The sequence below is a fragment of the Benincasa hispida genome, chromosome 9 (assembly GCF_027475165.1).
Source record: "Benincasa hispida cultivar pf3 chromosome 9, pf3_genome.v1.1, whole genome shotgun sequence".
Classification (NCBI taxonomy): domain Eukaryota; kingdom Viridiplantae; phylum Streptophyta; class Magnoliopsida; order Cucurbitales; family Cucurbitaceae; genus Benincasa; species Benincasa hispida.
This window is the reverse complement of record NC_143486.1, coordinates 69,334,351-69,357,263: the sequence shown is the minus strand read 5'-3', so window position 1 is coordinate 69,357,263 and position 22,913 is coordinate 69,334,351. Positions and strand designations below refer to the sequence as shown.

The following is a 22,913-nucleotide window of genomic DNA, read 5'->3' as shown; positions in this document are numbered from 1 at the left end:
AACTTTGCAAATATGGGAATGACAACTTGGACCTTCAAGTCATGAAAAGGAGTTTCTTTTTTTCTTGAAAAAGAAAAATGGGCATTTTCTTTAACTAGTATATCAACTAAAATTGATCATAATTTAAAATCACAGTTAAATCACTAATTGACCCAAAAACTTAAATTTATGAATGAGATTAAATTTAATATTATATCATCTAACAAAAAATATCATATTTGTTGATTAACTAACATGAATTTTAAACTAAAAATATTTTTAAAATTCTTCTACTTTGAACAAGCTGAACGTGAGTAAAATACCAACTAATATACTCCAAAATACTAAACAGTCAAAATTTTGAACTAAAAATATCTTTTAAATTCTTCTACTTTGCCACCTTAATGAAAATTAAAATTCTAGATATTTTAGCGTAATTAATTCTGATAGCTTAATCATCCAAAAATACAAGTCACCACATTTTTAACAAAATCTTAATATATCAAGAACCAGAATAAACACTTTTTAAAAGTTAGACTAAAACAATCATTTTAAAAGTTTAGAGACCAAAATAAAACAATATTCAAAATTTAAGAACTAAAATGAATATTTTTAAAAATTTATGAACCAAAATAGAAAATTATTCAAAGTTCAAGGACCAAATTAAGATATAAACCTTAAATATTACATATAAAATAGATGACTACCTAATTTGAACTCATTCCCTCAGTAATCTATCGAAACAATCATCTAACCACAATTATTTATAAATGTCAAAATCACTCTCAAACATACATGCAATCTACCGTATTCTCAAGCTTCCTACCCGGCATGAAAATCTTGATCCAAACAATATCTCCAATTCTTTACACAGCTTCGGGTTCTAACTTACAAACTGAACGGGTCCGGTAAAGAATAGTATGAGAGCCAAATAGAATAGGTAGACAGTAAACATATCAATCATGATGATTATTCCACAGAGCTGAAACATTCTTTGGCATAAGTTGAGTAAAATAGTTGAAAGCAGTAACCAGCAAGATAGTGCAACATCCGTATCATTGATCAAAACTCATTGGGAGGTTTTAACCTTATCAGCCTCTTGATCCTGTCTTTCTCCGTGTTCTCCAAGATGCCCTTCACAAACATCAAAACAGATCAGTAAGAGCACACGTGCAGTCGAAATGTAGCGTTTTTTTTTCCTCTTTTTTTTTTGGAATAGGAAAAAAACATATGTAATAATCTTTCCTCCTTGAAAAATCGGAACTTAAATCGAAAAGCCAAGGATCGAATTGCGACAGAAGAACAGTGCTATATTTTTTGCCCCCCGTAGACACTGTTTCTCTCAAGGGCAATCGGCCAAGAATTTTCTTGAATTGAAGTTCTAAGTTTTTAATATGTCTATCAGTATATCTGGCTGGATTATGAGCCTTGAGCCCCGGGATTTTTGGCTTTTTGCCAGCTTAGCCACAAAACCTACTACAAAGATTCTGAGTGAGGGAGAAAAGGAAGGGCATACCGTCCAGACAATTTCATCCAGGCACAAACAAATCTTTCCATATTTGTCAAGAAACAAGCGCTCAGTTGGAGATTTCCCACAGGCATCCTTTATCGCTGATGTTATTACAAAGATCACTTCTGCCACTTGAAGAAGTGAAAAGAAATTAACGCAGAGGGTACATAACAAAAAGAACAAGTTAAAAATAATAATAATAATAACCACTTGGGAGGTTGGGAATTGAGTCCTAAGAAAATGGAAGAATTGACATTTACTTACAAGCTAATTCATCATATTCATCCTTCCCAACAACATAAACTGCAACATCGCCAAGCACAGTGTAAACAATATATACAGACCTGTTACAGAAAGTTAAGTTAGATATCTGAATAGGTAAACCCAGCTACAGTAAAAAAGAAAAAACAAAAACAAAAACAAAAATATCCAATGAGTAGTGCCACAAAATAGAAAGGAAGTATCGAAGTGAATATCCATACTTGGATAGGGAAGTATTTTATTTAGCAGGAAAATAGTTTATCGCGAACATTGGTGACCATTTGAGCTAAGAACACAGCCCTTGTTACTTTTGTACCAGTGAAGGCAGAAGAAGCTAATCCATTGTTATTCTTTCGTTCTTCACAATGAAAGCATGGGTTATCAAATACATACATGCATACATACATATATATATAAAAATCATTCTTTTAAAAAACTTCATTGTGACATAATTTCATTCCAAGTATCCGTGGAATGATGCCTTTGGCAACTGCCAAGTGCCAAGCATTCTAACGGTAGTTCAAGAATCCCCTGTAAGCTTGTAGTCATATTGTAACACTTTTTTTTTTTGGTGGGTGGGTGGGGGGGTGCTCTTGAAAAATTAGAAGGACAACTGGATAAACGAGTACTCAGACCATAACAATAATTAACTAGAAGAAAAATGACATTCTTTTTGAAGTTCAAAATACCCCTGGCACGGGTGGAACCTGAGACCTCACTTTGTAGGTTGAAGAGGATGCAATTCCTAGGTGAACCAAAAGGCTTAGGAAATAGAAGGTACCTACGCAGTTGAAAGGTCCACAAACGGTGGCAACCAATACCATTGATGTTATACATTAGGATTCAGAGCAAGGATGTTGGCTTATGTCCCAATTGATTTATATCGTGCAGAAATAATAATGAAGGTCAAGGGCACCAAATCATGTACAACGTGTTCTTCAAAGAATGGGCAAATCCTTAGGACATTTGATTTATATAGGTGTTGCCACTTGTAGACCAAAGACTTCATCATTCGTATCAGCTTGTCCCTTCTCAACTGTTTGAAATCGAAGGAAATTTTGGTTCTAGGAAATCGTTTCAACTCAAAATCAATGTGATTTTTGGTTAAGTTTACTTCGAAACATTAAATATCCTCCTTTTATTCTTTTTTATCTTAAGATCATGGTTGTTTTTGTTGCATTATTAACATGCAAAAACTAAAGTCCATATGACACTTTATATGTTATTTCATATAATGAGAGGAGTAGGTCATCTATCTTAAGTATGAACTCCCTTGATTTTCCAATGTGGGATAGTCAACAGTACTGGACATGCACAGAATATGAAGGAAGAACCATTGAAATGAAAACTCTTCTCAAGTGTAGCAAAAATTAGTTTTCAAGTATAATGCATCACTGCGAATTACTCAGAATTGCTTCAAAAGAACTTATCGGAAGATTTCACTCACTTGTGTGACGCAACATATAGCTCTTCATTTTTCGCACCTTTGAGATTATCAGCTCCCAGCTTCACTAAAAAGGATCGCCAATGCAATCGCTCCTCTGCCGGAACTCCATGAAACCTAATAATTAAACAAAAAATAACGATCAACCGTTCAATCGCAAGAAATTAGAGTATGTAAGACACTTTTATCCACCTTATCCATCATCATTTCACTCCTAAACACCTATTCTCAATCTAATTTAGATTCTAATTAGAGTACCTCTGAAACTAATCGCACAGTTCATACAATCATTCAAAGCAATCAGCACAGAAAACTACAACAAAGCGCTCAATTACAAAACAAAACCATTCAATTCACACTGCCTAGTTAAGGCAGATCAGAAACATGAAAATCCAGTGAAAAAAAAAAATTGTGGTCGATCGATCGAGCCAGACAGCTTAAGGGCAAAGAAAATGGTACCGTTCGACGAGAATGTTGCCGACGGAGTTGGCGATCAGCACAGCCAACAACATGCCTGATCTTTCGCCGTCAGCTTTCAACTCTTCGATCGGAATTTCGGAAGGAAAAAATCTCGCTAAGGGAATTTGGCCGCCGAGAAAATTCGAAGCTTCGAAATAAATCTTACATTACCAGATTTTCTCTCGCACCTGTTTTTTTTCTCTTTTTCCATCTAAGGCACCAATTAGGGCTTGTTTGGAAACGGAGATAGTGGAACTTGATTTGAGAATTGTGATAGCGTATTCACGTCGAGATCAATATAATCCGGTTTATGACGTGGCTATGACTAAGAAAAATAAATTTTTGAATTCATATTGTCAAAAAAAAAAAAAATTGGTGTGCTATGGGTGATTTTGGCCCAAAGTGTACGAACGACATTTGGCGAGAACATGAATAATTAGGAGCAATAGTTAGTTCGATTTTGTCGATTTTGGAGCTAATAAAAAACTAAATTGATTTTACATAGAATGGATCCAAACCAATGTCCAACAAAGAACATAACCAATGGATTGAATTTATTTGGATCGGTTTATTATTAATTTGATTCTTGGTTTTTTGACATTTTATTTTTTTCTTTTTCATCCAAATTTTATTTTTATTTCTACTTTGCATTTGAATTGATCTTTTTAATTAAAATTGGACCTGTTTTTTTTATAAAATGAAATCTGACATTTTTGTTTTTTTAGCACTTTTCTAAATAAAAAACATACACGTTCCATAATAATTGTTCTTTTTCTAAACAACAAATATATGTATGCACCATAATAATTAAAATACTAAAAGGTACCTAATGAAAAAAATGTATATATACACCATTGGTTCGGTTCAATTTTGATTGATTTTTCTAATAAGGAACCGATCCAAACCAATACTTTTTTATTTTCTCCAAATACAAATCAAGATGTCCAATTTTATATTAAAAAAATCAAACTAACCATTGGATCAACTTTGATTAATTTGGATTTTCAGTTTTTCGGTTTGTTGTTGCACTCCTATGAATAACAAAGTTGAGAAAATAGCATGATTCGGGTCAAGGTAACAACTTAGGACCAAAATAAGTTTAGGAGAAGGAGTTGACTTGGGACTTGGCCCAAGCCTCAACAAATGCCTAATGGGGCATGCCTTATGCATGCCCCTACCCAAGTGACCAATGTGGGCCTAAAGGAAATTGGACGAAATAGCAAAATTTTGGATTTATTTGGATTTTTGGCAAAATAAAAAAATAATAATATTTTTGAAAAACGTGTACCATTCACGTGAGGGCATTTTTTATAATACCCGATTTGTCTTTTGTGTGGTCTTCCATAAAAACTATTGAATCTCATTGCTCTAGCGTGAATCAATCTGGAATGGAAATATAGTGTAATTGAGTTGATTATTAGTTTCGAACCCTACGGATGTTAGAGAAAAAAGTGGTGCATTCTTTGCCCGATTTGAAATTTGAATTGGTGGTTTTTTCTCGGATTTAATTTCCATAACCACTTTTCGAATCCATTGAAAAAAATCAATCTCATATCTTTATCTCTCCGTTTAAATTTCAATTTATTGTAAATATTTAAATTTTACATTATTTTTTTTATTAACTTATTGGATTGTTATTAACATATTTAATTCCAATGGAATGATTTGTCAGTTTTAACACTTATCATATTATTATAGTTATGTTTATATCAGTTTTCACCAATTAACTAACATATGATTAAATAGTAATATGAAGCTACGAGATTTAACTAATCTTGTAATTGTAATATAAACTTATGAGATTTTAACCATAATTTTTTTTGTGATTTGTTATTATAACAGAATCTTGTATCTTCCTGATTTTTCTCCATCTATATCTATCCAAATCTATCTTTTGTTATTATATTCTATTTTATCTTATTCTTTTTCGATTTATTTGTACATTTTCTTATCAAATTCAGTTTGATCTTATTCTTTTTCGATTTGTTTATAAATTTTGTTATCAAATTTAGTCTTTTGTAACCTTCTATTTTTGAATTCATTCAATTTTATCTAATTATTTTTAATTTTTGTTATATATATATTTAGAGACTTATATTCTTATCATGGTTTTTTTTTATTTCAAGCATTTTTCGTTTATATTATTAATATTTATATTTTTTAAAATATAATATAATAATATAGTAATACATCATCGATATGTAAAATGTATTATTTTTAGATATTGTGAATTTAAATTAGTTATATCAAATTATTGGATTTTGTTTTGTTTTAATTTTGTATTTTAGTGTCAAAAAACTGATATAATTGGGAAGATAATCAATTTAAATTTATTTGACAAGAGATTTGAAATTTGTAAATTTTAAATTCAAGAGGGAAAAGTATTAGAGTTAACCTTAATTGGAATTATATATATATATATATATATATATATATGTATATGTATATGTATGTAAATCCATCAAATTTCTGTAGAATTTGAAATGTCTAGATTTTGTTTTAGAATTCAATTTTAATATAATTCAAATCAATAAAAAGTAAACAATAAATAAAAGAATAAAAGAAAAGAAAAAAAATGTAACCTACGGGCGACAACTTCTCTCCCTTCCCACTTTTGTTGTTCTATCATTATCACAATGGCATACCATACCACCAGGTTAGGGTATTTTTCTCACTTTTTTTGTTCGTTCATGAGTCTTAAGATAGCCATACAACTCCCATCTATGATTTTCTTTTCTTCGATTGTTTCTTCTTCTCTATGACAGTGTGTATGTGGTCGCCTAATGAAAAGGAAAATCGAAGGAAGAGGCGTTGTGCTACGTATTTATTTGTAAGTGAGGGCAGTTTTGACAATTTGTCATTATTATTTTTAATTATTTAATTCAAATTTTCCATTTTCACAAATTTGAAATTTTTTTGCTATTTTTCCAAAGGAAAGCGAGGTCCTCAACATCGGCCTTGGCCGAAGCCAATCCAATAAATTGCCAAGGCACGCCGAAGCCAACCCTAGCAAATTGCTAAGGCACGCCTCTTCTAGTCCCAAGCCCAACAAGTTAAAAGGGAAACCTAAAGTAACTCGGAAACCGTAAGGGGAAGGTTTCAAGGTCAACTACATCTATATATACATCAAGATAGCTCCAAGGAAAATAAATCCATTCCAATACTCAAGCATTAGAGTTTGTGTGACAAGCATCACGGTATGTAGATCTTTTCATCTTACAAGTCACGTTCTTCCCCAAATTACAAATTTACAGTTGTTGCCACCTGAAAGTCAGGTGCATCTTTCCCGACCCAAAATTTGGTATCAACAATAGGAATTCTTTATTTCTTTTTTATTAAAAAAATGATAATAAAGACTATTTAAACTCGGTTTATTAACTATTTGACTTTTTATATTTTTTTATTTGAAAATTAAGACTATAATCACAACTTCTGTCAATTGGTTTCTATGTTTTGTTGTCTACATTTTAAGAGTGTTTTCAAAATCAAAACCAAAATTTGAAAACTAAAAAAATATTTTTGTTTTTAAAAATTGGCTAAGAATCCAAATGTTTAGATAGGAAGTATGAAAATTATGAGTAAAATATTAGGAGAAAACAAACACAAATTTCAAAAACCAAAGACCAAGGCCTCGTTGAATAATCATTTGTGTTTTGGTTTTTGATTTTAAGTTTTTGATAATTAAGTCATAAACATATCTTCTATCTATAAATTTCTCCCTTTGTTCTATACTTTTTACGAATGTTTTCAAAAATCAAGCCAAGTTTTGAAAATTAAAAAAAAAATCGTTTTAAAAGTTGTTTGGCTAAAAATTCAACTTTTTTATTTAAGAAAGAATCATACTATTGTAAAAAAATTGAGAGAAAATAAACTTTATTTTCAAAAACAAAGAACCAAACTTACCCAAATGGTCATCAAATGGAACCTTGATTTTTTTATTTTGGTTTTTGAAAATTAAGCTTACAAACTCTACTATTAGCAATTAATTATTTATTTTGTTATCTACCTTGTAAAAGAAAACAAAAAACAAAAATAGTAATTTTAAAAAAAAAAACATTTGACTAATAATTCAAGTGTTTAGTTAGAATCCATAAAAATCATGGTAAAGAAGTTGTAAAAAAACAAATATAATTTGTAAGAACCATAGTTCAGTTTTCTTCACTCTCCTTACATGAGTGGTAATCATCCAATTTTATCCATTTTAAAAAATGTGACTCAATTTTTTAAATTACGGATAGAAAGTCAATATATGATAAAATGAGATAAATAAATTTACAAGTAGAAGTAATGTTTATAAGCTTGATTAGAAATAATGTTTATAAACTTGATTTGAAAAACAAAAAACTATCAACAAAGTAGTTCTTGAACAAGGTTTAAGATATCATTACATCTTGTAAATTTGAATATTTGAGTTACAAACTCTGATTTAATTATAACTCTATCAACCGAATATAACTCCATAGTTAAGCTATTAACAACATTTTGTTACAAGTCAAAAATTTAAATCTCACATTATAGGTATATTGTTTTAAAAAAAAAAAACCTTTTGGTCTTTGAGTTTTCAAGAATAGCTGTATTTTGTACCTAGTCATTTTAGTCTCCTGGTCATTTTAGTCTCTGAGTTTTCAAGAATATATTTAAAACGTCCCTCAACTAATAAATATATTAAAATTAAACAAAACAAATTGATTAAATAGATGATGTGTCAAGATGAGTTGAAAAAAATATTTTTTTTATTATTTGCAACCTCCGTCTTCTTTCTCTCTTCTTTACTCCCTTTCTATTCTCGCATTCTCTCTCATTCCCCTCTTTCTTCTCTTCTTTCGTTCTCTATTGTCCCTCCCTAGTTTAGATTTCTTTTGGTACAGTCCCGTTATACCCATCCATTGTGTAGTTCCTACTGCACCTAATGAAAAATTGCCACATGAAAATTAAATTTTTAAAAAATTATTAAAAAATTATATATTTTTTTTTGTATGTAGAGAAAGAGAGATATGAACTTAGGGTGACTTAGATTGTACCTCATAATTGCTATTTCTTTTATTCATTTGTATCTCCTCGTCTATCTAACTCCCCTGAATCTCGACCTATTTTCCAGTACCTCAAATGAATTGAAATAGATAAATTTGTTATCCTTACCAATAGTAAGATTGCTTTTTTCATGTTAAGTTGGTAAAATCAACAAAAGAGTTAGTGTATCTTAGTGGTTCGTGACTTTGTGTACCTCAAAAGTTAATACCCCATATGAATCACCAAACCCCCCACTCAAAAGTTCAAAATTAAACTATGTACTCATACTCATTATTCAATTTCTTTTTTTTCCCTTAATGATTGTAATCTTAATTTGAAAGTAAGATGGATGAATGAAAATATGACGAATATTATCAAACACCTTATGGCCATTATTACTAAACACCAACTTAAGACCACAAGAATTCATCTAGGGCTTCCCGAATTAAACATTTTAGGAACCAAAGCACAAAAACAACGAAAACCCACGAAGGATTGAAAATTGAAGAGGAAAAATTTAAAAACAACAAAATCCAAAAACGAGAGAGAACGAGAGAATAGACGATGGATGAGGGATAAGAGAGAACGAGAGAAGAGAAAGAATAAATTAAGAGGAGAGAAAGAAGAGATGTGACAAATTCTAAAAATATATTTTTTTTTCCAACTCTGTCACATCATTTATTTACTCAATTAATAGATTTATTAGTTGAGAGACACTTTAAATTGATAAATGTTTTTTCCCAAAAAAAAAAAAAAATGTCCATTCATCCACAAACCCTACTTATCAAGGGCATCCCAATTTTGTCAACTACTTGATCATTAAACCATTTCAACGACTATTGTGAAACAATCATCTTAAATCGTAAGTATTTTACTAATTGTATTCAAACATTTATTACGGAAAAAATTACTTTTTTTTAGTCCTCAAAATTTATAGAATACTATGTTGGGTCCCTGATTTTTAATAATGTGCCATTTTAGTCTTCAAGTTTTTAAGAAGTAGACTCTTATATTTTCAAATTATATGTTTTTAATCCGAGAGTTTTTAGTAAGAAATTTAAAAGGTCTTTGAAGTGATTTTTTTTTAATTATATGATATTTAAAATTAGAAAAAATATTTTTTAAAAATAGTTAAATAGATGAGATATTTTTAAAATTATTCATCTGATTTAAATATCATGTAATTATTTAAAATATAAAAAATTACTTGGAGGATCTTTTATTTTTAAAAACTTGGGGACTAAGGTACATGTTGAAAACTTACAGCCAAACATACAAATTCTTAAAAATTTGGAAACTAAAAAGATATATTTTGAAAATATGGAGACCAGATGGACCTATTATTTAAAATTCAAGACTGATAATATCATTTTTCCTTTATTTTATATGTCTACAAAATATTGAAGAATGTTTCACTCTCAAAGATGGAAAAATAAATAAACTACAAATCTGGTCCTTATAACTTAGAGAAAGTTAGAATTTAGTATTCCTATAGTTTATAACTAGAGTTAGTCTTCATGATTTAATAGAATTTTCATAAATTGTCCTCACAGTAGGAATTATTTTGAAGGATTCTATCAAACTATAGAGATTATTCGTGAGATTTCATCAAATCATAAGAATTAAATTCTAGTTTTTTAAACTATATGGACTAAATTTTAATTTTCTCCAAACTTTAGGGACCTAATTTATAATTTGACCTAAATAAATTTGGGAAATTGAATTATGTTATTCTTTTTTTTTTCTTTTTAAAACTACAACAAAAAATAAAATCCCAATGAATAATTCAGTTTTGTCACATGGGGTTGGATATCAATAATGAAAGGAGTACATATCAAGTTTTTGAAGTTCTCCACCAAATTGAATTATTGGGATGTCCTAAAAAAACATAAAAAGTAAAGGTTGGAATAAAGAATTTTATTATTTTAAAAATATTAGTAAAATTGTAGCAAAGACTTTTAAGGTGAATTGGGATAGGCATCATTAATTGATATGATAATGAAAGGAACATAACTACATGTCTAGAAATCCCATATGGAGTGTATTACGATCATATGGTATCTACATCATTGAAATGTGATGAACCACAATCAATTTTGAACCCCACAAAAAAAAAAAAGTTTTCATTGTTTTATTATTATTATTATTATTTTGCCAAGTCTAGGTGGTAGTATAAGTTATTGATCTCGCTCAACCAAGTATTCAAGAACGGTGTCTACTCATAACTAAACTTTTTAGATTTCGATAATAATTTTATTTCTGGCATTTTTCATTATGAATTAAAATTTCTCATCAATAAGTTTGTAGTTTAGTTCAAATCTAAGAGTGAAAATTTGAATTTTGACCTATTCATCAAGAGTCTTAACTAGTTGAGTTAAGATTTCTTAAAAAAAAAAAAAAAAAAAAAAAAAAAGGAAAAAAGAAAGTTTTTGTTGATGCCAAAAAAATAGATCAATTGTGACTTTGTATTTCAAGAAAAAATAGTTCAAATGCCTGCAAGACAACAGAAATTGAGCATCGGTGTGGTGTCAAACCACACACACTCCAGTGCTGAAGTCAATCTCGAGTTTGAGAATAACTTGACAATAGAAAATAACAGAAGATTTTAGGTCTACCTTTGACCAAAAACTTTGGTCATTTATATAGGATAGTAATGTATAACTGACGCTTAGATTCATAACTATCCCTCTTCAATTTGGAATCGTTGAGTTAATACTCATTGTTCTGTTATGTTACCACCATTTGATGTTGTAACCAATGCTTAAGTGCATCACCCACTCAATTCCATAACAGTTCCTTTATGATCGTCCATTGAGAATCTGGACGATTTCAACTCAATTACTCTAGGGCCTTTATGGGTCCTTTGAGGCCCTCCATGGGTCCTATGGAGGTCTTCCAAGGGTCTTCTAAGTGACTCATAAGTCTTCCATGAGTATTCCAAGGTCTTCCATGTGACTTCTAGTCCTCTAGGGGTCTTATAAAAGTTTTCCATGGGTCCTTTAAGGTCTTCTATATGACTTCTAAGTTTTTCATGGGTCATGCATGTTGAGAAATATGCCATAAAACCTCGTAGTTAATATGTTATTTGAGATAATGATTGATTATTTAATTGAAGGAAATCAGAAGCACGATTTCCATGAGCAGCAGAACAAGACTATTCCAAATTACAAACATGAATTAACATAACATTTACAGTTGACTTCAAACATAAACGGTTATGTAAATCATACATAAATTACAGCATGAAAGTCTCAAAAGCACAAAGGAAAAATTGTACAAACAATGGCAGACGCGTCTCCACGCTCCATTGCGCACGAACGCTCGAACAATCAGTAACCTCGAACGCCCGATCTACAGGACCGCAACACTGCACGAACACTTCGCGCTCGTCCTCAACGATCTCCTCGATCACGAACTCCTCTGCAACACGAACGGGCAAATTCTCTTGTAGTTACAGCTGGGCTAATAACCGTTATGCCCCTATAGTTACATTTGTCTCCTTAAGTACCACTGATCCCCCTAATGAACATGAGTCATAGTCCTACTATGACTGAGTCTTCTTTTCCAAAGAGAAGCTGTGGCCACTATGTTCAAGCCCCGAAATCAGCCCTTAAGGGAGCAATTTCTCTACTTATCCCTGCTTTGGGAAATGAGTGAATTCCATCTTATGGATTGAGTTCTCACTCCCAGATCAGACAAGTCCCTAAAAAGGTAGGCATGTTGAGTTGGCAATCTGACCACTCTCACCCATACTAATCAAAGGACCGCCCTCAAAGGCAGGAATTCCCGAAACACTCAGGGTTGAGGCCGTGTCACCTATGGTCGTTTCGGTGAGATGTAAGTATCTAGTATTAACGGTGTTATATACAGAGTCTAATCATCTCGTGGTCCATGTCTTATACAAACTCTTTGTATAGGACACCCCCGCTTCACGTCTCCACATGAATGGTCAGGATCTACTATTTGTAGTAGTTTACAATACTTGCAAACCTCTACAAAGCGGGCCGTATCCGTAGTGTCACAAAGATCAGGTATCCCATCTTAATCATTATACTACAGACCTATTTAGGTTATCACTTAAGGCATGATCCACTTGTATATCACATATACATGCTTAAGTTCACATAAGATAACCAAGGAGCTTTGTTTATTGGATATGAGTAAATACTAGAATTAAATAACACTTATTTTATTAATTAAACAACGTGTATCTTTACAAAACAACAAGACTCCGGGAGAATTGGACACCAATTCCAATAATCTTCTACTTGTTCTAATGACTCGGGAGACTAATGTACACAACAATATAAAAATGTACAATATATAATAAACTAGGGCATACCCTAGTATCATCTCCCTCTTGCCCTAGACAAGATGCCGCATGTCCCGTAGACCCAGACTTTCCAAGTGACCCTCGAACACTTTAGCCATGAGGGCCTTTGTAAAGGGATCAACAACATTGTATCCCGTAAGGATTAGATCCTTAGCTCCATACACAAACATGTAGTCCCTCATTCTCCGAAGATACTTGAGGATCGTCTTAAATGTCGTCCAGTGATCACATCTTCCATTGCTTTCTTAAAAGACAACGGAACCTTGACCCCATCATTTGTAATGACGCTTTGGGCTTTAGTCAAACCCATGTAGCGATTCGATGAGTTCATGACCCTCCCACTACGTCGAAGCAGTCTCAACTCTTGAGCTGGTTGACTAGACGTCCCGACCTCAACAACTCTTGTTGATCTGTCGGCCTGTTCAACAACTCTTGTTGAACCCTCAACAGTCTCAGTCTCACTTGAGATCTCACATAAAACGAGCTTACTTCATGGCTTATGATCCTTCATGTGATCTTCTTCCAAGAAGATAGCATTAATGGAAACAAACACTTTGTTCTCACTTGGATCATAGAAGTATCCTCCTCTTGTTTCTTTGGAGTAGCCCACAAAGAGGCAAACCTTCGAATGTGGTTCCAACTTCTTTGGGTTAGTCGCTAGCACATGTGCCGGACATCTCCAAATCCTAAAGTGACGTAAACTGCCTTTACGACCTCTCCATAACTCAAAAAGTGTTTCAGAAACACTTTTCGAACCACAGAGGTTTGAATGTACAAGTTTCAAGGCTTCCTTGGCTCTGTAACCTTTTCCAGTGAAAGGTCGTTTGGTCATTTTGCCTTTGAGGCATGATTCACATACCGACAAGGAGTTTTCTTCTAAACTCTTTAGAAGTCCATTTTTCACCAACTTCTCAATCCTATTGAGGTTGATGTGACCTAACCTTAGATGCCAAAGATGGGCGTTTTCCTAAACCTTTGGGATTTTAGTTGTTGTTGCCCTACTGAACATTTTTAGTGTTAACAAGGCTTATATGACTAACAACCTTAGTACATATAAGTTATTTTCCATTGAATCATAACCATTCTCCATTCCATTCTTGAAAATAAACACTTTATTCTCAGAAAATGAGATGGTATAGCCTTGTTCAATGAGACAAGAAACTGAGATTAAGTTCTTCTTAATATGAGGAACTACAAAAAAACATTATCCAGTAACAGATAACGTTTCTTGTCAACAAATAACTTTAACCTACCTATAAAAACAGATGAAATAACCTCACCAGTACCGACTCGAAGAGTCATCTCTTATGATGTAGCACCAGGCGGACTGTTAGTCAAGAACTAAATCCTTGGTTAGAGGAACTGACATGATTGGTAGCACCTGAATCAAGGATCCAGGCAGAATCATCATTCTCTACCAGACATGTCTCCAAGACAAATAAATCATATTTACTGTCTTGTCTGCTTTTTTGGAGAGTAGTGGGATCGAGGTCGTTTGCCACGAAATTCGTTTCACACGATTCTTTCCACTATAAATAATCGGTCATTTTTAAAAGCTTTAAACAGAAATACTAGCGAGTTCTTGAAAAGAAAAACACATTGACCTACGTTAGGTTTTAAGCAAATACCCGTTGTAAAACAAAACAACATCCAATAAGGTTTTAGCAAAACTAACATGAACCCCGTGTGACATCTAGTCTCGCAATGACGCTTTAAAGGTTTAGGAAAAAAGCTGCCGAACGGATGTCAGTTATCCCTCCTCTGAATTGAGAAGTTCTCAACTAGTCATTAATACCATAACAACTCTTGTTCCTATAACAACAAGCCATCATTGATTTGGCCAAGAGATCGTTAACTTACTTAACAATTTCTCTTAAGTGTGACCCATCATTTTAAGCCCTAGAGGTCCGTCCGGAAAGGCCAATCCGAAGGGAAAAAATCTGATTGGGGCAAAACCTAAAGCGACCCATCCATTTCTGGAGTTCACCTTGATATTGACCAACTGCATAAAACCCATCCGAAGGGGGACACTTCGAAGACGACACGAGGGCGTACAGAATGATCTCACGATGTGAACCAATGACAAAGACTATAGGACTCGTTGATACACACCTTTCACCCACTTACTATAAATACTTTCTCCGTCCAGCTTGATATTGACTCATGCAAACACCATTCGAAGGGGGATGCATCCTGGGCATCTCGAGGCCAAGTATGAGTCTCACGGTGTGAACATACATGGAGAAACGTGAGTGGAATCATAGACATACCATTTTGGGGATTCGTCTGATTTTGGAGCTGGGAATTCAGCTACACAAGATGGAATTCACTTCTTCCCTGAGGCAGGGGTAAGTAGATAGATGGCTCCCTTAAGGGCTGATTCCGGGGCTTGAACGATGTGGTGCCACAAACCTTCTCTTGGCCCCAATGGTGTTCACACATAGTTGGACTATGTTGTATTGTTCATTAGAGGAATCAGTGGTACTTAAGAAGTGAGATGTAACTACAGGGGCAAAATGGTAAATTGGCCCAACTGTACTTACGAGCATCTGTGAAGGCTCATCGTACTCATGATTGATTATATCCGATGGACACAGAAATATATCTGCGGTAAGAAGAGTTCAGCTGTTGGTCTTTAGTGGAATCACTGACAATTAACGGATGGTGGATCTCGTGGCTAAAGAGTTTAATCAGCTATTCACGTACCGTTCGAGCTTCAAGCCACAGGTCCATTAGGTCACCTGGGTAGCTTGGATAAAGTTGAGAACCAGTGTTTGAGTTAATTTGAAATGTTCAAATTGACAAGAAGAAGTTCAATTATATATGATATAATTGGACTAGTTAATTATATATGATATAATTGGCTAAATATATGAGATACATTATTTTGGAAGAAATTAAATATAAATATGATTTATATCAAGTAGAGGAGAAAATACTATAGTGGATATATGATATCAAAGTATAGGATATAAATATAATATGATTATATTTATTAATTAAATTAATTGATTAATTATTTGATAATTAATCGATTGATCCACGTTCGGACGTGGGAAGTGGGGTTGTGAAAGTTATAGTAACTGGCAGGTTAAAGCAATGAAAATAGTTTTCATTTTATCAATTATTCGTGCATTCGGAGCCCGCGCCCAAAAGAATCCGTGAAAAAACGATTGCGAGATCCTATATGATAGAAGCTCGTTCGTCTAAACGATCATCTACTTCACACGTTCTCTAAACGATCGTTCAGTTTTTCCTAAACGATCATGTAGCTCTACTATACGATAAGCATTTCTGTTATACGATAACAGAGTTCATCTCCCACTTGCTTATCGTCTACACGACGTCTTTTCCTCCGTCCTCTACCAAACTCACCAGAGCCCACTTAGGTTTTTGACGTCGAGGATACTCGGGTTTCTCTTGTGGTGGTGTCATCTCCATGACATTGTTCGTGTACGTTCAGATCGTGCTGTTGCAGTCAACATACTCGCTAGGTGCTAGTAGATCGGTAGGAGGTTTTCCGTTGCTGAGGGTTCAGACATACGAAGACAGTCTTTATTTGGTATGAACCTTTTTCCTTATTAATTTTTTGTATTCTGAGCATGCCGATAATGAGTTTAATATGCATAACTGTATGTATGGAATGTATATCGTTTGTGTTTCGGTCACTGTGAAATCAAAGCGATCTAAACCTGCTCATGGAACTCTTGGTATGAGATCCTTCAATTGGTATCAGAGACAGATTTCTGATACTCCGATTTCATTTATTGCAACGAAATAACGTTTACATTCATGGTGGATGCATTTCTATGCTGTTTTAAGTGTTAATTCTATTGTGGATGTGCCGGATTAATGGATGTTTTCGGGGTGAGATGCCTCGGTTTGTTTAATTCCTTTTACATTTGTGGTTATTTGTAAAAGCCCTTGTGTTTTGGCATAAATAATCGTAATCAAGTCTGTATTCAAAGTGTTTGAAGTCTTGAGTCGTTCATCAAAGTTCTGGGCAAAGGTTGCAGCTCTTCGAGGAAGGAGATGATCTAGGGTTGATCGTATCGTGCAGAAGACGTTCTATATGATCGCTATCCATCGCATCATGAAGATAAAGGACTATGCGATCGCAGTTGAACGCATTGGTTGAACGATGGGGTATGTGATCAAGAGTTGGTCATATCGGGTTGACGATCGGGCACGCGATCGTTGAGTATCGTTTAATGCGCGAACTAGATGATCATTTAGGTCAGCAAGCTTCATCGCTTAGTAACTGACTAAACGATCGCTTAGCATCGCAAGGTAAATCGTTTAACAAGTTGCACACATTGGTTAGACGATCAGACGCTCGCGTATCGTTTAAAGCACACTAGACGATCGTTTAGGTCAGCAAGCTTCATCGCTTAGTAACAGACTAAATGATCATTTTGTAACTCAAGGTAAATCGTTTACTTATCGTCGCGCTACATGATTGTTTGGACGATCAGGCTTCGCAGCCTCCTCATTGTCTACACGATCTTTTGCTAAAGTTTCTATCGTCTAGTGCGCGCTGAACGATCGTCTACCTGCGGAAGATTGCTACATGATGAAGACCTCCTGGCGGTTCAAGTCCCGTTCGCCTGTGAACCAGTTTGCTCGATGAAAAATGTAATAGATAGGGTTTTCATTCCAGTTTTTTTGATTTAAAGGCTTATCTCGGTCCATTAATCTATTTGTTTAATACATGCTATGTATGTTTTATATGTCATATGGTATGCACATATAGTAAATCCCACCTTAGGTTATGTATTGATCATGCATCATCTCTTTATTATAATTGTTATAATTTAGAGAAGCATGATTTTAATTATGTAAGAGCATGCTCATGCATCATATAATATAAGAGTTATATTTATGCATGCATAAAAAGCATTGACATGCATCATCTTTATATTATAATTGTTATAGTATAAGGGTGAATAATAACATGTTTGCTTGGTTATTACATGTTATATTAAAGTTATATAGTAATGACCGGACATTGCATGGTGCATGACACATAGGTTACTTTATAATTGTTATAAATGCCTCATTATGCGCAATGTTTTTTAGTTGTTTCTTTTTAAGAGTCAAAGAGAATTTAGAACTAAAAGAAATAAGAAAGACATGCATGCTCACTTAGGTTTAATTCACGTTTTAAAATGTTTAAAACTTGATCACATAGACCTAAGATCACGGTTCTATTATGATTAGCAACCCTAAGGCTTTAATCTTTTAATCAGTTTAATAGGATTAAATTGGCTAATAAAAGGTTAAAGTGTTACAAATCTATCTAAAAGAGACCTGTTGTCTAAGGTGGGTTCTGTCTAGGCTGGGATATTTAAGTTGACAGAAACGTAACACCTCTACCTGGGAACTTACCTGGAAAGGTGAATTAGATAGATTTGATGCATGCATGCAAGTTAAGGACAGTCCATTAAAGTGTTTAAATGTGACTACTTGAACTTGTTTATATTTCATAAACAAATGTTATTTATGAGTAGACTTTAAAAAGACCACTTAGACTAAAATTAGTAGTCAGATTGTCTAGGTTAATGAATCCCTAGGTAGAACATTTAGTGGGAGGTACTTGGGACATAAGATGTTTCACTTAAACATTTCACTTTTCTCCTAAAGTCCACACTGTGAGTTCTATCCTCGACCTCGCGGTACCTTTGGTGTGTCCCCCAACGGATGGTGTTTGGGTAGGTCAAAATCAAGGTGGATGGAGAGAATGTTCATAGTAAGTGGGAGCGGGAAGTGCGACAACATATCCCTCGATCTCCCTTGTTAGGTTGAATAAAGTTTTTGCGTATTGCCTCGAGGCATCCTGGGAGTGTCCCCCTAAAGGATGGCAGTTTTGCGCGCTTCATTATTTGATCTCCTGTAAGAGGATAAGGTAACTTAGTCTCTTGTCCTAATCTGTCTTTTCCCTATGGTAAGCGCATTAGGTTGGGACTCTGGCACCGAAAACGAGGGGTTACACTTACACGGAATAGTTAAAGGTTAACGATTCTGTACCAAAAAATGGTAGCTGTTAGGTTCAGTTCCAAGAGTTGGTTCTGCCTAATGGTTGAGAATGTCTCATCCCAGTGAAGGAAAAACTGATCACCCCACCGGTGGCATTTGTCTTGACTCACTGGGGCATTATTGCAAAATAGAAGTCTATAACTTAGGGTACTTGAAACTGTTTTGCTAAACTAATTGGTTAAAAAGAGGTTTAGCAAAATGTAATCAAGCGTATTTTCAGCAACTTTTTCAAATGCCACCTTATCATTGTTAAGTGCCGAAAAATTAACTGGCGACAATTTTTCAACATGGAATCACATGATCACGACGATCCTAATCATCGAGGATCTCATGTTCGCTCTCACGGAGGCTTGTCCTCCTATTCCAGCTCCAAATGTTGCGCGAAATATTCGGGAGGCATACGACCGATGGACAAGGGCGAATGAGAAGGCCCGAGCCTATATCTTGGCAAGTCTTTCTGACGTCTTGGCCAAGAAGCATGAGCCTATGGTCTCAGCCCGTGAGATCATGGAGTCCCTGCAAGGGATGTTTGGACAATCGTCTGAACAGCTCATGCATGAGGCTCTTAAATACATATTCAACTCCAAAATGCAATAAGGCACCTTTGTTCGTGAACATGTGCTAAACATGATGGTCCACTTCAATGTGGCGAAGTTGAATGGGTCTACCATCGATGAAGGCAACTAGGTTAGCATAATCTTGCATTCTTTGCCGAAGAGCTTCCTGCACTTTGTTAGCAATGTGATTCTTAACAAAGTGAAATATAACCTTACAACTCTCCTCAATGAGTTGTAGACATACCAATCTTTACTGAAAAGTAAGGAGAGGTAATAATAATATAACCTTATTATTAATCAAATTAAATTATTATTAATAATAATATACATATACATAACCTATACTTTTTATATTGTATCAAATAGAATATAACCTATAATTTTATTTTCTCTCAAATATTTATACTAAAATCAATTATATGAATCTCATCCATATAAGTAATATTGGAATCATATTCAAAATTTAATTCCTCTAAACTAATTATGGTATTTAATATAAATCATATTTATATTAAATTTAATTATATGAATCTCATTCATATAATTAGTATTTGAATCATATTCAAATTTCTCTCAAAATATTTTATACTATTATGTATCAAATATATTATATTAATTATATCACATATATAATTAAATTAATTAAATTAATTATAATATATATAATTAATTTCCTCAACTAATTTGAACATTTTAAATTAATCCAAAATTAATTCTCAATTAAATCCCTGTTGAGCTATAAAAGGGATTTTACGGACCCATAGATTGAAGCTCCAATGGTGCTTAGATAATTAACCAAACTTTTTAATTAAATTACCCCACTTCTATTAACTATCGGTCACTCCACTAAAGACCGACAGCTGCACTCTTCGCACTATAAATATATTTCTGTGTCCATTGGATATGACCAATCAACAGTGCGATAACCCTCACAAATTGCTTGAAGTACAGTTGAGCCAAAATTATCGTTTTTCCCCTATAGTTACATCTAACTCTTTAAGTACGACTGATTTCTTTAATGAACAATAAGCCATAGTCCAACTATGACTGAGTCCCTCTCAGGCCAGGAGAAGTGTGGCCACATTGTTCAAGCCCCAGAATCAACCCTTAAGGGAGCAACTTATCTACTTACCCCAATATCAGGGAAGGAATGAATTTCGTCTTGTGTAGTTGTGTTTCCAGCTCTCCGATCAGAAAAACCCCAAGATGGTAGGCTTATTGAGTTAGTAATCTGACCACTCTCACTTTTACAAATCAAAGGACCGTCTTCATGAGCAGGAGTTCACAGCTCATTCAGGATTCAGGTTATGTCACCTATGGTCATCCTAGTGAAACGTAAGTCTCTATATTAACGGTGTTATATAATGAGACTAACCATTTCGTGGTCCGGTCTTATACAAACTCTTTGTATAAGATACCCTCACTCAAATGTCTCCATATGAATGATCAGGATCAAATCATTTCTAGCACTTAACAACACTTGTAATATCTACAAAGCAGGTCGTATCCGTAGTGTCACCAGAATAAGGTACCCAACCTTATCCATCTACTACAGACCGTTTAGATTATTATTTAAACAAGATCCACCTGTATGTCTCTACATACTTGTTTAAGTTACATAAAATAACCTAGGATGTTAGTTTATTAGATTGAGTGTATGCTAATAGAATAATAATTATTTTATTAATAACAATTTGTTTATACAATGTTTACAAACTACGAGAATATAAGAGATTTAGGACATCAATCCCAACATTCTCCTCCAAGACTCTTCATTCAAAAAGTTATTTAACAATTAACATTGATATGACCTTCCTTCCTAGAGGTCGGAGATTTGATCACCCACCCTACAATTGTTATATTAAAAAAAAGTCATTCAACAAGTGGTCATAATACGAGGGATATTTTTGTAGGATATATAAGAAAAAAAACATACCCTTTAAATATGTATCAAGTGATTATTAGGAGCATATAGAAATTTTAAACTCATATCTATTGGGTATTAAATAGTAAGCTACACATTTGAACTCAAGTGTGTGTTATAGGTAAAATCGAACTTGTCGAATAGGCTAAAGATCAAGAAACTAGGTTTAAAGATAAAAATAGAAATTGACTTAGAGGAAAGGAAGAGCTTTGTCTCACATGAGAAAATTTAGCATTGCCTAGAGGGTATAAATACCAAGACATTCTAGATGTGAGTCCAAAATGTGTTGATGGTGGAAGTATAACCCTTTCACCATACGCGCACGCCGTCGACGGACAGATGGACGGGTTTGGGTAATCGCATTTTCCCGAAAAAGAACTAAATTTTTTTTACTTATTCGTTTAATTATTTTTTTAAAAGACCCAATTTATTAAAAATATCAAATATTTTACATACCGTTTATGAACGTTTCGTTGACAGTTCATTTGCCCATTTATGAATGTTGTATCAACATTCATCTGCCTGTTTATGACCATTCATTTGCCCCGTTGATTCCTCTTCTCCTCTGCTCTTTAGAAAATATCAGAACTGAGAGAAGGGACATCCATGAAAGTTCTTACTTCCCTATTCTATTTTTCTTTAATTGTTCTTTTGTTCTGAGCAACCTTCTCTTTCAATTCTAGTCAATTTTCTAATGAGTGCATGCTTGAATTTGGAGGCTGCGTTAATCTTGGGGAGCAACCGACACAACAATTAGCACTAAGGTCGCGTTGTAATTGCTTTCAGGGCAGTGGTTTCTCCATAGCGTAGTTACCCTTCACGACATTTATTCATTGTTCTAACAATCTGAAAGCAATTAACTAGATGTTAATCAAGAATGGTTAGGTTCTCCTCGATTTGTCCAAGCTCAAACCATTAGACGGAGAGAACTATCGCTGTTGGTCTAAGAAACTATTGATCTTCTTCGAGCAGTTAGAGATTAATTATATCCTCACCACATAAATGTTTGCTGATACCAAGAAGGTGAACACTGTCTCTAACCCATAATCCTCCAAAGAACCCTTTGATGTTTCTGATCAACCAAAGCAATCCTCCATGATTGTTCCTGATAAGTACGAGAAAGACAACAAAACAGTTTGTGGTCATCTACTGAATCATATGATAGATTCGGTGTGCGATTTGTTTGTGGTCCAAAAGTTAGCAAAGGTAATTTGGAGTACGATGGAGTCCCGATATGGAGAAGATGATGTTGGCCGCAAGAAGTACGTCGTTGATAAATGGATACAATTTTAGATGATAGATGAGAAACCGGTAGTTGAGCAGATTCATGAATATGAAAATTTGGTGGCCAACATTCTGACCGATGGCATGAAAATGTGTGAGATTCTCCATGCAAATGT

The 22,913-nt window shown here is 33.8% G+C and overlaps 1 protein-coding gene across 1 annotated transcript; it reads right to left on the bottom strand.

The window, feature by feature from the left end:
- Window positions 1-714: 714 nt before the first annotated feature.
- On the bottom strand, window positions 715-3,925 carry LOC120085151 (SNARE-like superfamily protein). The gene is made up of 5 exons (XM_039041027.2): window positions 3,654-3,925; window positions 3,198-3,311; window positions 1,754-1,833; window positions 1,496-1,620; window positions 715-1,113 (listed from the first exon to the last, which is right to left on the bottom strand). Exons 1-5 carry the CDS (start codon window positions 3,704-3,706, stop codon window positions 1,042-1,044), a joined length of 444 nt encoding a protein of 147 aa, XP_038896955.1. The 5' UTR covers window positions 3,707-3,925; the 3' UTR covers window positions 715-1,041.
- Window positions 3,926-22,913: the final 18,988 nt, after the last annotated feature.

Excerpts from the sequence above, each read along its gene's own strand:
- LOC120085151 (XM_039041027.2), bottom strand. The coding sequence starts at position 3,706 with ATGTTGTTGGCTGTGCTGATCGCCAACTCCGTCGGCAACATTCTCGTC. Across the intron at positions 1,834-3,197 it reads CTATATGTTGCGTCACACAA|GTCTGTATATATTGTTTACA; the intron begins GTGAGTGAAATC and ends TTTCTGTAACAG. Across the intron at positions 1,621-1,753 it reads TGAATATGATGAATTAGCTT|TGGCAGAAGTGATCTTTGTA; the intron begins GTAAGTAAATGT and ends CACTTCTTCAAG.